The sequence below is a fragment of the Suncus etruscus genome, chromosome 17 (assembly GCF_024139225.1).
Source record: "Suncus etruscus isolate mSunEtr1 chromosome 17, mSunEtr1.pri.cur, whole genome shotgun sequence".
NCBI classification, from domain to species: domain Eukaryota; kingdom Metazoa; phylum Chordata; class Mammalia; order Eulipotyphla; family Soricidae; genus Suncus; species Suncus etruscus.
The window spans coordinates 9,973,815-9,986,087 of record NC_064864.1 but is presented as its reverse complement, the minus strand read 5'-3'; the positions used below and the strand labels follow the sequence as shown (position 1 = coordinate 9,986,087).

Below are 12,273 nucleotides of genomic sequence, written 5' to 3'. Positions count from 1 at the left end.
TAGTGTCTTTCCTGGTAGAGGACTGCTTCCAACTGTTGCTATAAAAGACCTTGGATGTTTCGTAGATAGCGTGCCTGGTTCCAGTGTGAATGGAGAATGCCCATTCATCTGAGGCCTGTGCCAGGTCATTATATCAATGTTCAGGGTGTAAGGTACATTGTAATGAGATTTATTAGATAATAACTAATCTGTATGTATAGTGTTTTCCCATTTTAATGTGTCTATGCAAACAAGGATCAATGCCATGAAGCGTTATTGGTGCATTTGGAGGCAATAGGAACAAGACCATCAATTTCCATGACATAGTTCAATCATAGGCATCAAACTGAGGGACAGTTCCACCAACAATCCTTACTTTACAGCTTACAAAGAAAAGACAAGATGAAAAGTGGATAGAAAAATGATGGTAGAAGAATATATAGAGAGTTACAGTAGTTAAAGAAAATAATCATAAAATATTCAAAATATATATGTGTTCAATATGTGTTCGATTTATGTCCTTCTAAATAGTTCTGAGATTTGTAAGATCTACTGTATGTCTTTGGACAGAGATTAAAACTGTTTGTTACTGAAGGTAAGAAGGGTAAATCAGGGGTACTGGTGGTCGGGAGGAGCATAAGTTCGCGACCCCGCGCGGTTTCAAAATGTAGACTGGTATGAAATTGCCAGTGACAGCCTGAGTATAGCTGAGCAGTTATCTGCCACCCCCCAGATCAAATTGAACATAATTTTCAGTTGACTTGAAACATTAACTGATTTCACTAGTTGAAATATAAACTGAAAGTAACTGCTATTAACAGTAAGACTTGATAAAATCTTAAGCCAAATCAATCTTAATACATCCTTCTTAGCATTTTGTGCTTTGACTAGGTATATTTCTACTCATACATATTTCCTTGTCATCTTTACTGTTTCATCAGAAATACACAAAATTCATAGTAAGCCTTTAACTAGTTCATTTGTTTTAAAGAGCAGAAGAACCAAACAGATAACATTTGTCTGCAAATAATTGAATGCTGCATGCAGTGTTTTAAAATTTTATTTAAGCTTATTTGTGTTAAATACTTGCTGATTTCTGTTAAAAGGACAAACATATAAAATATGAACAGAGGCATTTTTTAAGCATTGTGTACACAACTTAGCAGGAAAAGTGTTTCAATGTTTTTCCCCAATTTTTTTCACATATTATACCAAAATATAATGTATACTTTATATTCTATTTTTGTTTATTTTTAAGCAGCTGTTTAGAGATCTGAGAGCCATTCTTGTTGGTACACTGACAGCAGAATTGGATGGATTTAATGCTAGGACCTAAGGATGTGGAGCTACATATGCTGTGCTGCTGGAGTTCAGTTATACCTAGTGGTGCTTGGATAGGGTGTTGCTTATGGTATTGGAATTTGATCTCTGATTCTACCCCTGACCACTGAGCTATCTTGTCTCTCTAACTCTATATTACAGTTTTTTTTCTTAACATAGTTTTAAGTAATTTTACACAGAAGTTAAACGATAATACTTGTTCAACTTTGTAATCACCTCTTCATTACAAAACTTGGTAGAGGCAATCATTGGATCCTAAAATGTACCACCTAAAAGGCTGTTATTGGAGCCACCCAAACCCTAATGTTTGTTATTTATATAATCTGTGGTAGAAATCAAGAATATGCATTCTTAACAAATAGTCAATCCTTAGACACATGAATCAGAAGTCACAGTTGGATATGTTCTGCCTGGGTACCTAACTTTCATGCTGGGTTGTGTACTGGGCTCTTTCCATATTTGAAGAAGAATGCATTACATAATACCCTCTCTTTAATCCTCTCTCTTTCCTTCTCAGAACCTCCAAATAAAATTTATTTTTACAGGGCCTGGAGAGATAGCACAGCAGCGTTTGCCTTGCAAGCAGCCGATCCAGGACCAAAGGTGGTTGGTTCGAATCCTGGTGTCCCATATGGTCCCCCGTGCCTGCCAGGAGCTATTTCTGAGCAGACAGCCAGGAGTAACCCCTGAGCACACCGGGTGTGGCCCAAACCCCCCCCCCAAAATTTGTTTTTACTTAAACAACAACAACAACAAATACCAAAAAAAAAAAAAAAAGAAACCGTAATTTGTAATACATTACTCTCGGTTGTGTGATTAAATACATTAACAAGTGGGAAGAGATCTTTGGTTTTGAAATAGAATATGTTGCCATCCACTTGAGGAACAATTTAGGGTGTTGAAGTCAGGAGTTTAACAATCTTTGAGGTAATTACAGATTATAAAATTGCTAAGACAAAGTAGATAAAAATGGGAGGGGGTAAAAATGAAAATTTCAAAACAAAAATACCTGTCAAATTTGTGCTCAGTATAAATTGTGAAGTAAAAACTGAATTCTTAGGATGTAGAGATAGTGCAAATATTATGGTCCTTGCCTGCCATGCAACTTCCAAGAACCTGATTTGAATTCTGTTACCATATATGGTGACACCATACTACACGTAGGTATGGGCCCTGAGCACAGTAGCAGGTGTGCCCCCAAAGCAAAAACAAAGAAATTGGTGGTGATAACGAAATCTGCTAAATTGGAAAACTGGGTACATATTGACACGAGTAAATAGAGGTTACTTTGTAGAAGGGAATTTCAAGTAGCCATGATGGACAAGCTACTAAAGTGTATAATTTAGGGGCTGGAGAGATAGCACAGAGGTAGGGCATTTGCCTTGCACATAGCTGACCCGGGACTGAGGGTGGTTTGAATCCCAGCATCCCATATGGTCCCTTGCACCTGCCAGGGGCAATTTCTGAGCACAGAGCCTCCCCGGAGTGCCACAAGGAATGGCCCCCAAACCAAAAAGCAAACTAACAAAAGTGTACAACTTAGGTTTCAGATGTATATGGAATATCTAGATGGAACTATCCAGATGACTACAAAGAAATTGATATACATATCAGGGAGAAGATTGAGAAATAATCTTATCAGTTAGCATCTCCATGTAAGAGATCATGATATTAATGAATTGTTTTATACTGTAAACACTGTAATCTTTTACTTTATTCTCATTAATCCATGTAAATATTGGCTAGTTCTCTGAAACCAGTGGATGTACCAAGATCAGTGAATGCCATTTCTTCTGTTTAGGTTTAGGAAGATTCAAAAGTGTATCATAGAGTAAAGTTTGTTTTGTGATGAAGGACATAGAAAATTGTAAAAGACTAAAAGTAATCAAAACTTTTGCTTTAGACTATACATAGTACTCTTACAGAGAATAAAAGTTCTCATTAATTTTCGAGTGCCAGTGTTCCCTGTAGAGCTATTTTCTTAATATTGTGAATGTTGAGTTTTTAATGTCCTTCATGTGTAATTTCTGGAGTAATGAGAAAGCTGTGACAAAGCATTGATATCAGGAGGTTTAAATGGCTGCAGCAACTTCCATAGAATTAGTTTCCTCATTGGTGAAAAATAAAATAGGACCTCATAATATTTTCTTGAAAAATGAATTGGAATTATTTCAATAAAATACTACTGTAGACTTTAAAACAAACCCAGTTTGGTAATCACAGAACAGCGATTTAAAGAGTTTAATATAAACATAGGGTAAGTAGTACAAAAGGTATATAGTACAGAGGGTAGGGTGTTCGACTTGCACATGTCTGTCCATTGTTTAAAACAAGGTATATGTTACACCAGGAGTAATTCCTGAGTGTAGTGCCAAGAGTAAGCCTTCATCACAGCTGGGTGTGACCCCAGACAACAAAAACAAATTAGGGTCAAATGTCTTTTGGAGACTAGTTTTAGGAAATGTGCTTATAAAAATGGAGATTTGAAAATATGAAATAATGAAAACTGTGGAGATGAGTAGGATATTCTATAGATACAAATAAAGGATAAAATTGTAAAGGTTTATGATTAAATACATAGAAAAAGTGACATGTTAATTTTTTTTTGTTTTGTTTTTGGGCCACACCTGGCGTTGCTCAGGGGTCACTCCTGGCTGTCTGCTCAGAAATAGCTCCTGGCAGGCACGGGGGACCATATGGGACACCGGGATTCGAACCAACCACCTTAGGTCCTGGATCGGCTCCTTGCAAGGCAAACGCTGCTGTGCTATCTCTCCAGGCCCCGACATGTTATTTTTAAAATGCCTGTAGACATAAATAATATTCCAAGTAGGGTACAAGCTTTAATGTTAAACAGCACTTAAAAGGAAAGAAAAGAAAATATGTGATCTTCAAAGTTATGTGGTTCAAATGAAAGTAAAAGATACTATATTCAAATGTCATATTAAAGTGGGCAATTATACTGCTTTAGTGACTAAAAGTTTTAGTAACTATACATGAAGACCAGAAACATTAACAGTGACACTATTATAACCATATAAATCTAAACTTTTAGTAATAAAAATTACATATATGTGTATACAATATATTTATATATAGGTTACTTTTATTTCTTCTCTCTTAACTACTAAAAGGCTTTAGACTAGAGCTATTTTAGAATTCTGTGAAGACAAAAATGAAGGAAAAATTGGGGGGGGGAATAAATTTTCCTAGTATAATTCATTGGTCATGTAGGAAAATAGGTCTCTGTGGTTTTCCAGGTGCAATCTTCTATGTAAAACTAATATTTTTTTATAGCTATAATGATTGAATGATGGATCATTTGTGGGTTTTTTGTTTTCAGTCTTTTAATGCATAAACTCAAAAGGGTATAAAATGAAGATGTGGTAAAAACTCAGTTTTTTATATAAAAACATTTACTGGAGTATAACATCATTTATTATATTAACACTATATTATATATATATATTGACTTTTGGGCCACACCTGGTGACGCTCAGAGGTTACTCCTGGCTATGCATTCAGAAATTACTCCTGGCTTAGGGGACCATATGGGACTCCGGGGGATTAAACCACGTTCAGTCCTAGGCTAGCGCATGTGAGGCAGATGCCCTATTGCCTGCGCCACCACTCCAGCCCCACAAAATATATTTTAAAAAAAGTAATCTTTGATCATATAGCTAAATATTTAAGTTCCAAAAATACGTTATAATGGCCTTGCAAACTAGAAAGTTCATTCAATCAAGATTAATTTTCTGTAATATTATTTTCTTGCAGGGAACAAATCACAAGACAGTGGAATAGCAGAGATGGAAGAACTTCCAGTGCCACATAACATCAAAATAAGCAACATTACATGTGATTCATTTAAGATTTCATGGGAAATGGATTCAAAATCAAAGGATCGTATTACACACTATTTTATTGACCTCAATAAGAAAGAAAATAAAAACTCCAATAAATTTAAGCACAAGGTAAAATCCTATTTTATGTATATATATGTTTTCATCTTAAGAGTTTTCTAAGACATTTGGGAGGTGTTTTGCAGGGAGGTTACATCCTGTATTACTCAAAGTTACTTCAAACTCTATGCTCGAGGGCTTGCTCCTGCAGTGCTCTAGGAACTATGTAATATCTAGTATTAGACCAGACTTCTTTTATGCAAAGCATCTGCTCAGCACATTGAACTATATCTCCAGCCACTATAGTGAGATTTCAAAGAATCAATGATGTTCTCTCATTTCCCTACATCAAATTTTATACTAGGAATCGAAATGACATATCATTCAAAATATATATTCTAAAAACTGTATAAGAGAAGTAAATTCCAACCTGTTAAAATAAAAGTTTCCTTCCACAAAGGTAAAAATCATGTAAATATAAAAATAAACACATGCTAAAGAGTGAGTTATCAGGGTCCAAAGTGATAGCACAGTGGATAGGACATTTGCCTGGCATGTGTTTCACCTGGGTTTGATACCTGGCATCCTATATGGTGCTCCAAGCTGTCAGAAGTAATTTCTGAGTACAGAACCAGAAGTAAACTCTTGAGTGACAATGGATGTGGCCCAACACCTCCTCCAAAAAAAGGGAACAAACTAAAGAGGTGGTATTATAGGCAGTTCAAGGTATCGTCCAAAACCAAAAGCACCATAATAGATCAAGAATAATGAAAGTGGTTGTAAAACTAGTTTGGGGAGGAGCCATGTAAAACAGCTTAGGGGAGGAGGGGAGGAAATGGAAAAGAAGAAAAGTTTGATATGAACACAATTCCTTTGTGTGTATTTAGACAAGGATATCCCAGTATTGATTGCTTTTTGGTGATGAGAATTTTCTTAGCTGACATTTGTATTTAAGTTGCTCTGAAAGTTAACATTAAATAATAGAGATAGGACCCAGGACCCTCCCTCTTTCTCCACATTTAGAATACCATGACTAGAAATATAATGAATATTCAAATACTAGCTTTTTTTTTTACAGTTTAAGTGAACTTTATTTTTTAATTGGCATTGTTGTATTTTATTTTTTTAATAATATCTTTACTTAAACACCTTGATTACAAACATGATTGTAGTTGTGTTTCAGTCATAAAAGGAACACTCCCATCACCAATGCCCCCAAGTACTAGCTTTTACTGTTTACACGCATTTCCATGGTACGTAGATTTGCAAGTCCTAGAAATGAAGGTCCTATTTCATCTGTAATGTAAAATCTATCAATTAATTTTGCTATTTATTTTAAAATATTTTCTCAGGTTTTTTTCAGTGATGTTTCCTTATTTCCATTATTTTTATTAGAATGTTTCATTTAAGGAGTATCTGTAAATATTTTATATAGGAAAATATAATACTAGAAATAGAACAAGTTCATTTATGTCATCACTTAGCCGTATGATCTGGAGAATATCTCTTCCCTTTTTAATTGCTTTTTTTATGCTCCATGGTTACAAAATTATTCATTGTTGAGTTTTAGTCATAGAATATACAGCACCCTTCACCAGTGCACCTCTCCTGCTACCAATATGTCTCACTTCCCCCCTTTCCTCTCCAGAGTAGGTAATTTGCTGCTCTCTTGCTCTCCCCCCATTTTTAACACTGTGGTTTGCATGATTGTTAATGGAGGAATATGTTACATGTCACTTTCTCCCCCTTTTAGCACTAAGTTCTTGTCCAGAGTTATCAGTTCCAACTATCATTGTCCTAGTAGACAGTCCCCTACTCTTTACCCGTACTCACCACTCTGTGTGGCAAGCTTACTATCCTGGGCTAGATCTTGTGACATCCTATTGTCTATGGACATTATTAACATACTATCCCCTGTATTTCTTATATTCCACAAATGACTCAGGTTATTCTATGTTTATCCCTTTCCCTCTGACTCATTTCACTCAGCACAATAATCTGCAGTCGATCCATGTCTAAGCAAATTTCATGACTAACTTTTCATAATGGGTGTATTATATTCCATTGTGTAGATATATGACAGTTTCTTTAACCATTCATCTGTTGTCAGGCATCTGTGTTGTTTCTAGATTCTGACCATTGTGAATAGTGCTGCAAAGAACATAAGAGTGCAGAGAGCATTTTCGTATTATGTTTTTGTGTCCAGTGTCTATTCCTAGGAATGATATTGCTGGATCATAATGAAGCTCTGTTTCTAGCTTTTTGAGGAATGCCCATTCTGTTTTCCATAAAGACTGGACCAGTCTGCATTTGCACCAGAATGTCTCTTAATGTTTAATTTTACATCTAATAATAGATTCGATTATAAAAGTTAAACGTCTTAAGCAGGGAAAAATCTATCATCAACTGGGAATATATTAAATTCCTTGATATTATTTGCTGCTGATTTATTATATGCTAACTTTTAACTTTTGCTCTAACCCTTTCTTTCTTCTTGACTGTATTCCTCCCTTTCTTTCTTTATTTTCTTCTCTTCCTTTCTTCTTAGGATGTCCCAACAAAATTAGTGGCAAAGGCTGTACCTCTGCCAATGACTGTCCGTGGACACTGGTTTTTGAGCCCAAGAACAGAATATACAGTAGCAGTCCAGACTGCCTCAAAACAAGTTGATGGTGATTATGTTGTCTCTGAGTGGAGTGAAATCATAGAATTCTGTACAGCAGGTAAGAGAACACATATAAATAACATTTTAAAAATAGCTTTAGAAAGGTAGTTATTAAAAAGGTTAGTTATAAGCTGATACATATTCCATTGATACTTTTGTGTTAACAATAGACTGGTACAACAGGAAAACCCATATTGTATTGATTGGAGGCACTTAGATTCTCAGCCAATATAAGGTAATATAATCAAATTACTTTGGTGCATAGTTTGATCTTTCAGAGCAAAAGCTTTGTAAATACATGAATGGAACTGGGAGATACTATGTTAAATGAAGTAAGCCATGGAAAAGGATAAATACAGAATGATATCACATATGTGATATTTAGAATAACTGCATAAAGAAATGCAGCAGTCTAAATGGGAGTTGTCTTGAACACCCTTGAAATCCAACTATGAAGGACTTTTTAAATCACAATGGTTTCAATAAAACTAAAATTAAAGCTCTGTAAATAAAAATTGATGCAGGGTGAAAACATACTTATCATTATTTTGAACTTTATTTTAAGAGAGCCTTATTTCTTCCTCCTTATTTTCATGTTTTATTTTCACTTATATTGGAAGAATTATCCTTACCTAATTTAGGGGAATGCAAGCAGATCTCAGTAGATATTTATAGCAGAAATGCTAATACATTTTTTCATTTTACTGGAAGAACTTGAGATCAACTTTCCCTATTTTCTTGTGTATGTGCCTGATTTATTAAAAGGTTTTCCATAGCCATATTGCACTGGAATATTTGAAATGAAAAATCTATCCACTATCCACCAGTAAGAAATGATTCTACCAAAATATGAAACTGTTTTCCTATACAACTTATAGTCAGAGATGCTGAAATGTAAAAAATAGCCATTATATAGCATATGAAATATAGTTCTAATCAGTTTTGTATTTTGTGTCATGTTTGAATGAATATATCCTCTCAATTTTTTTTCTGAATCAAAATCCCACTTTGTAATCTACATCCTGCTTTTGCTTTTTTACTAGATTGCTTTATGTGTATTTTCATTGCTCCTGTAAGTGAGGCTTAATTGACACACTGTAGACAATCTCTTCACATGAATAAATTCAGTTTTCTATAAGATTGCACTAAGTAGGGGCTAGAGCAGTAACACAGCAGGTAAGGTGTTTGCCTTGCACACAGTCAACTCAGGTTTGATCCCCAGAATCCTATATGGTCCCATGAGCCTGCCAGAAGTGATTTCTGAACACACAAAGCTAGGAGTAGTCACTGAGCCCTGCTAGGTGTGGCCCCAAATCTACCCTGCACTAAGTTGTATCATTCATTAAGGACTTATAAATAGTATTAACATACTAAAATTATAATTTTCCAATAAAATACTATATGACATTAAGTAAAGACAGAAAACGTTATTTCTCTTTTAGCTTAATGAAAGCTTTTGACATTTGCAGTAAAGAAAATCCTACTTCTGTACCCATTCTATACTAACTATATGAGTATAGGATTTGATTTTTTGTATAAGAAATTTTGACAGGGGCCCGGAGAGATAGCACAGTGGCATTTACCTTGCAAGCAGTTGATCCAGGACCAAAGGTGGTTGGTTTGAATCCCGGTGTCCCATATGGTCCCCCCGTGCCTCCCAGGAGCTATTTCTGAGCAGACAGCCAGGAGTAACCCCTGAGCACCACCGGGTGTTGCCCAAAAACCAAAAAAAAAAAGAAAAGAAAAAGAAAGAAATTTTGATAAGCCTTAGGTCTTCTTAGTTTCATTTAGAGTGATCTGTTTTTTTAGAATTATCTATCCCATAATTTTTTTGCATGAAACTTACATAGTAGAAAGTAAAGGAAGCACCAGGATTTGAAATCGTCACAAGGTATACTAGGGAGAATATAAGGATATAGGCCTAGCATGTTCATGTCCTTGAGATCAAACTTGTCACTAAATGGCTCCTCAGTCATCAACCTCTAGGCCTCAGAGTACTGTCCATTGTGATTTATCTTCAAAACAGAACAAAACGACATGATCCTAAAGTGCCACAATATATTTTATAAATGATTATGTACTTTTATTTTCATGAGTTAAAAAAAATCAAGAATAATTTAAGATATTTAAAACTTGTTCTTTATCACTCTGGACAGTAACAGGTGTTGGATGGAGATAAAGTGATATGCATGGTATCCCTTCATTAATAATAGTGAAACTAAGTGTCTAAAAGGTATAAGAGAGGGAGAGGTGGGAAAGCAGAAAAATGATGAAAACCACAGTGTCTAAAAGGAATGCAAGAGAGGGAGAGGGAGAAAGGGAGGGAGGGAAGGAGAAGGGACAAGGGGAAGGGAAACTGGAGATATTAGTAGTGGGAAATTTATTCATGGGTTAAGTCTTACATTGTAAGACTGAAATTCAAACATGAACAAATTTGTAATCACAGTTATTCAATAAAAGGGAAAAAGATATACTATATAGAAAAATTTAAAAAATAAAACCTTTTTCAATTTATCAAAATAATTTAGGAGCTATTTCATATCATCTTTAAATATAAGTTCTATTAATTGGGAGAAGGATATTTTGAATATCTTATCCCTTAATTAGGACATCTAATTCAACATTTATTAAACACAAACTGTGTACATTGCAATGTGAAAAATTGTGGAAATAAAAATGTAATGTAATGCCCCTGTCTAGTCTATGACTAAGATAAAACCCTGTGCTAATTCTATAATACTGTAATTATATGTTTCTTTCTGTAGACTGCAAGCTCTTTGAAAGGAAAACATTTTTTATCTCATAGTCTAATTTACCATGGTGTATTATACGTATACATAGCCTGTGTAACTCTGATGAAGTGTCTGTCCATCTATACATTTTTTGGAAGGGGCTATTTGTAAATTTCTTATATAACTTTGTTATTAGCCCTTTGTCTAGATATATAACATGAGAATATAGTCTCCCACTTAGTACCAGTATCATTTTGCCTTAGTTTTTCTGCTGGTTTTTGGTGTTATATCAGGTTTTATTTGATTTCACTACTAGAAGTGCTCAGGGAACCATGTGCTCTCAGGGATTAAACTGGGCCTTAATTAAGCTATCTCCCACCAATTATTACTTTGGTTACTAAGGTTTTTGTAGTTCCATATAACTTTCAGTAATATTTGTCTCATTTACATGAAAAATGACCCTGGAATTTTGAAAGAAATTGAAAAAAATATGGTTATTGATTTGGGTGACATGGTCATTTTAAGTCTTAAAATTCATGTGTCAGAAATAATGTTTTGTGGTTCTTTTTATTTCAACAGTGACTTAGGTTTTTAATGTAGAAGTTTCTCTTACCTCCTTTGTTTATTCCTATATAATTCTCTAGATTCAGTGTTATGTGGGATTATTTTCTTCCTCTTCTAGTTTATTGCTTATCTACAGAAATGCAGTAACTTTCTGTATATTTATTTTTATAGCCTTTGTAATCTATTGGTTTATTGTTTCTTATAGTTTTTGGTGAATCTTTAGGATTTTTTCTATACTACCAATCTGATAACAGAAGACAAGTGTTCAGCTTTCTACCATTGACATGCAATATTAGTTTTGTAACATATGATCCTTTCTATATTGAGATTTTTAAAAAACATACCTTTGTTGAGTTCTCAGTCATGTTTAGGCTATTGAATATTTCAAGTGCTTTCTCTGTTTCTGTTGATATTTTATGTGATTCTTTACTTTTGTTTATGTAGTGTATTGAACTAATTGATTTAATGTTGAACTTTTCTGCATCCCTGAAATAAATGCTACAGTTACATATAGTACTACTTTTCTGTTTATTGTTGAATTTGTTTTGTTAGTATTTTGTTAGTTATTTTATGTAATGAAAAGATTTTAATTACCTTATTTCTTCAGAGTTTTGTTTTGAGATTACACACTTGGGATTCAGAATTGCCCCTTTGTATTCTACCTACTAGGGGTGTATAATTCTTTGTTTTTTATTTTTTAGGGTACTTTACTCCCTTTAGGAAATCTGTTATCTCTTCAGTTACTTTTTCTCTTTTCCCCTTTTAATAAAATTATTTTACTTAATATAAAAAAAAAGGTGAGAGACCAGAGCAATAGTAAGTGGGTAAGGTGCCTTTCTTGTAAGCGTCTGACCAGAGTTTTATTCTCAGTATCCCAGATAGTCTCTTGAGCCCACCAGTAATGATTCCTGAGTGCAGAGCCAGAATTTAGCCTTGAGTGCCACTGAGAGTGGTCCTGCCAAAAAAAAAAAAAAAAAGAACAACAACAACTTGGACCTGCAGTGCCACTGAGAGTGGTCCTGCCAAAAAAAAAAAAAAACAAAAAAAACAACAACAACTTGGACCTGCTTATGATTACATGTTTTGTTTA

General features: G+C 34.4%; 1 protein-coding gene across 1 annotated transcript in view; it reads left to right on the top strand.

Moving 5' to 3' along the window:
* The window catches only part of PHYHIPL (phytanoyl-CoA 2-hydroxylase interacting protein like), a 35,604-nt gene that overhangs the window by 17,261 nt on the left and 6,070 nt on the right, over positions 1-12,273 (top strand). Inside the window, exons 2-3 of the mRNA XM_049790525.1 lie at positions 5,098-5,294; positions 7,771-7,945. Of these exons, the coding sequence (XP_049646482.1) occupies positions 5,098-5,294; positions 7,771-7,945 (372 nt within the window). The remainder of the gene's footprint in view (positions 1-5,097; positions 5,295-7,770; positions 7,946-12,273) is intronic.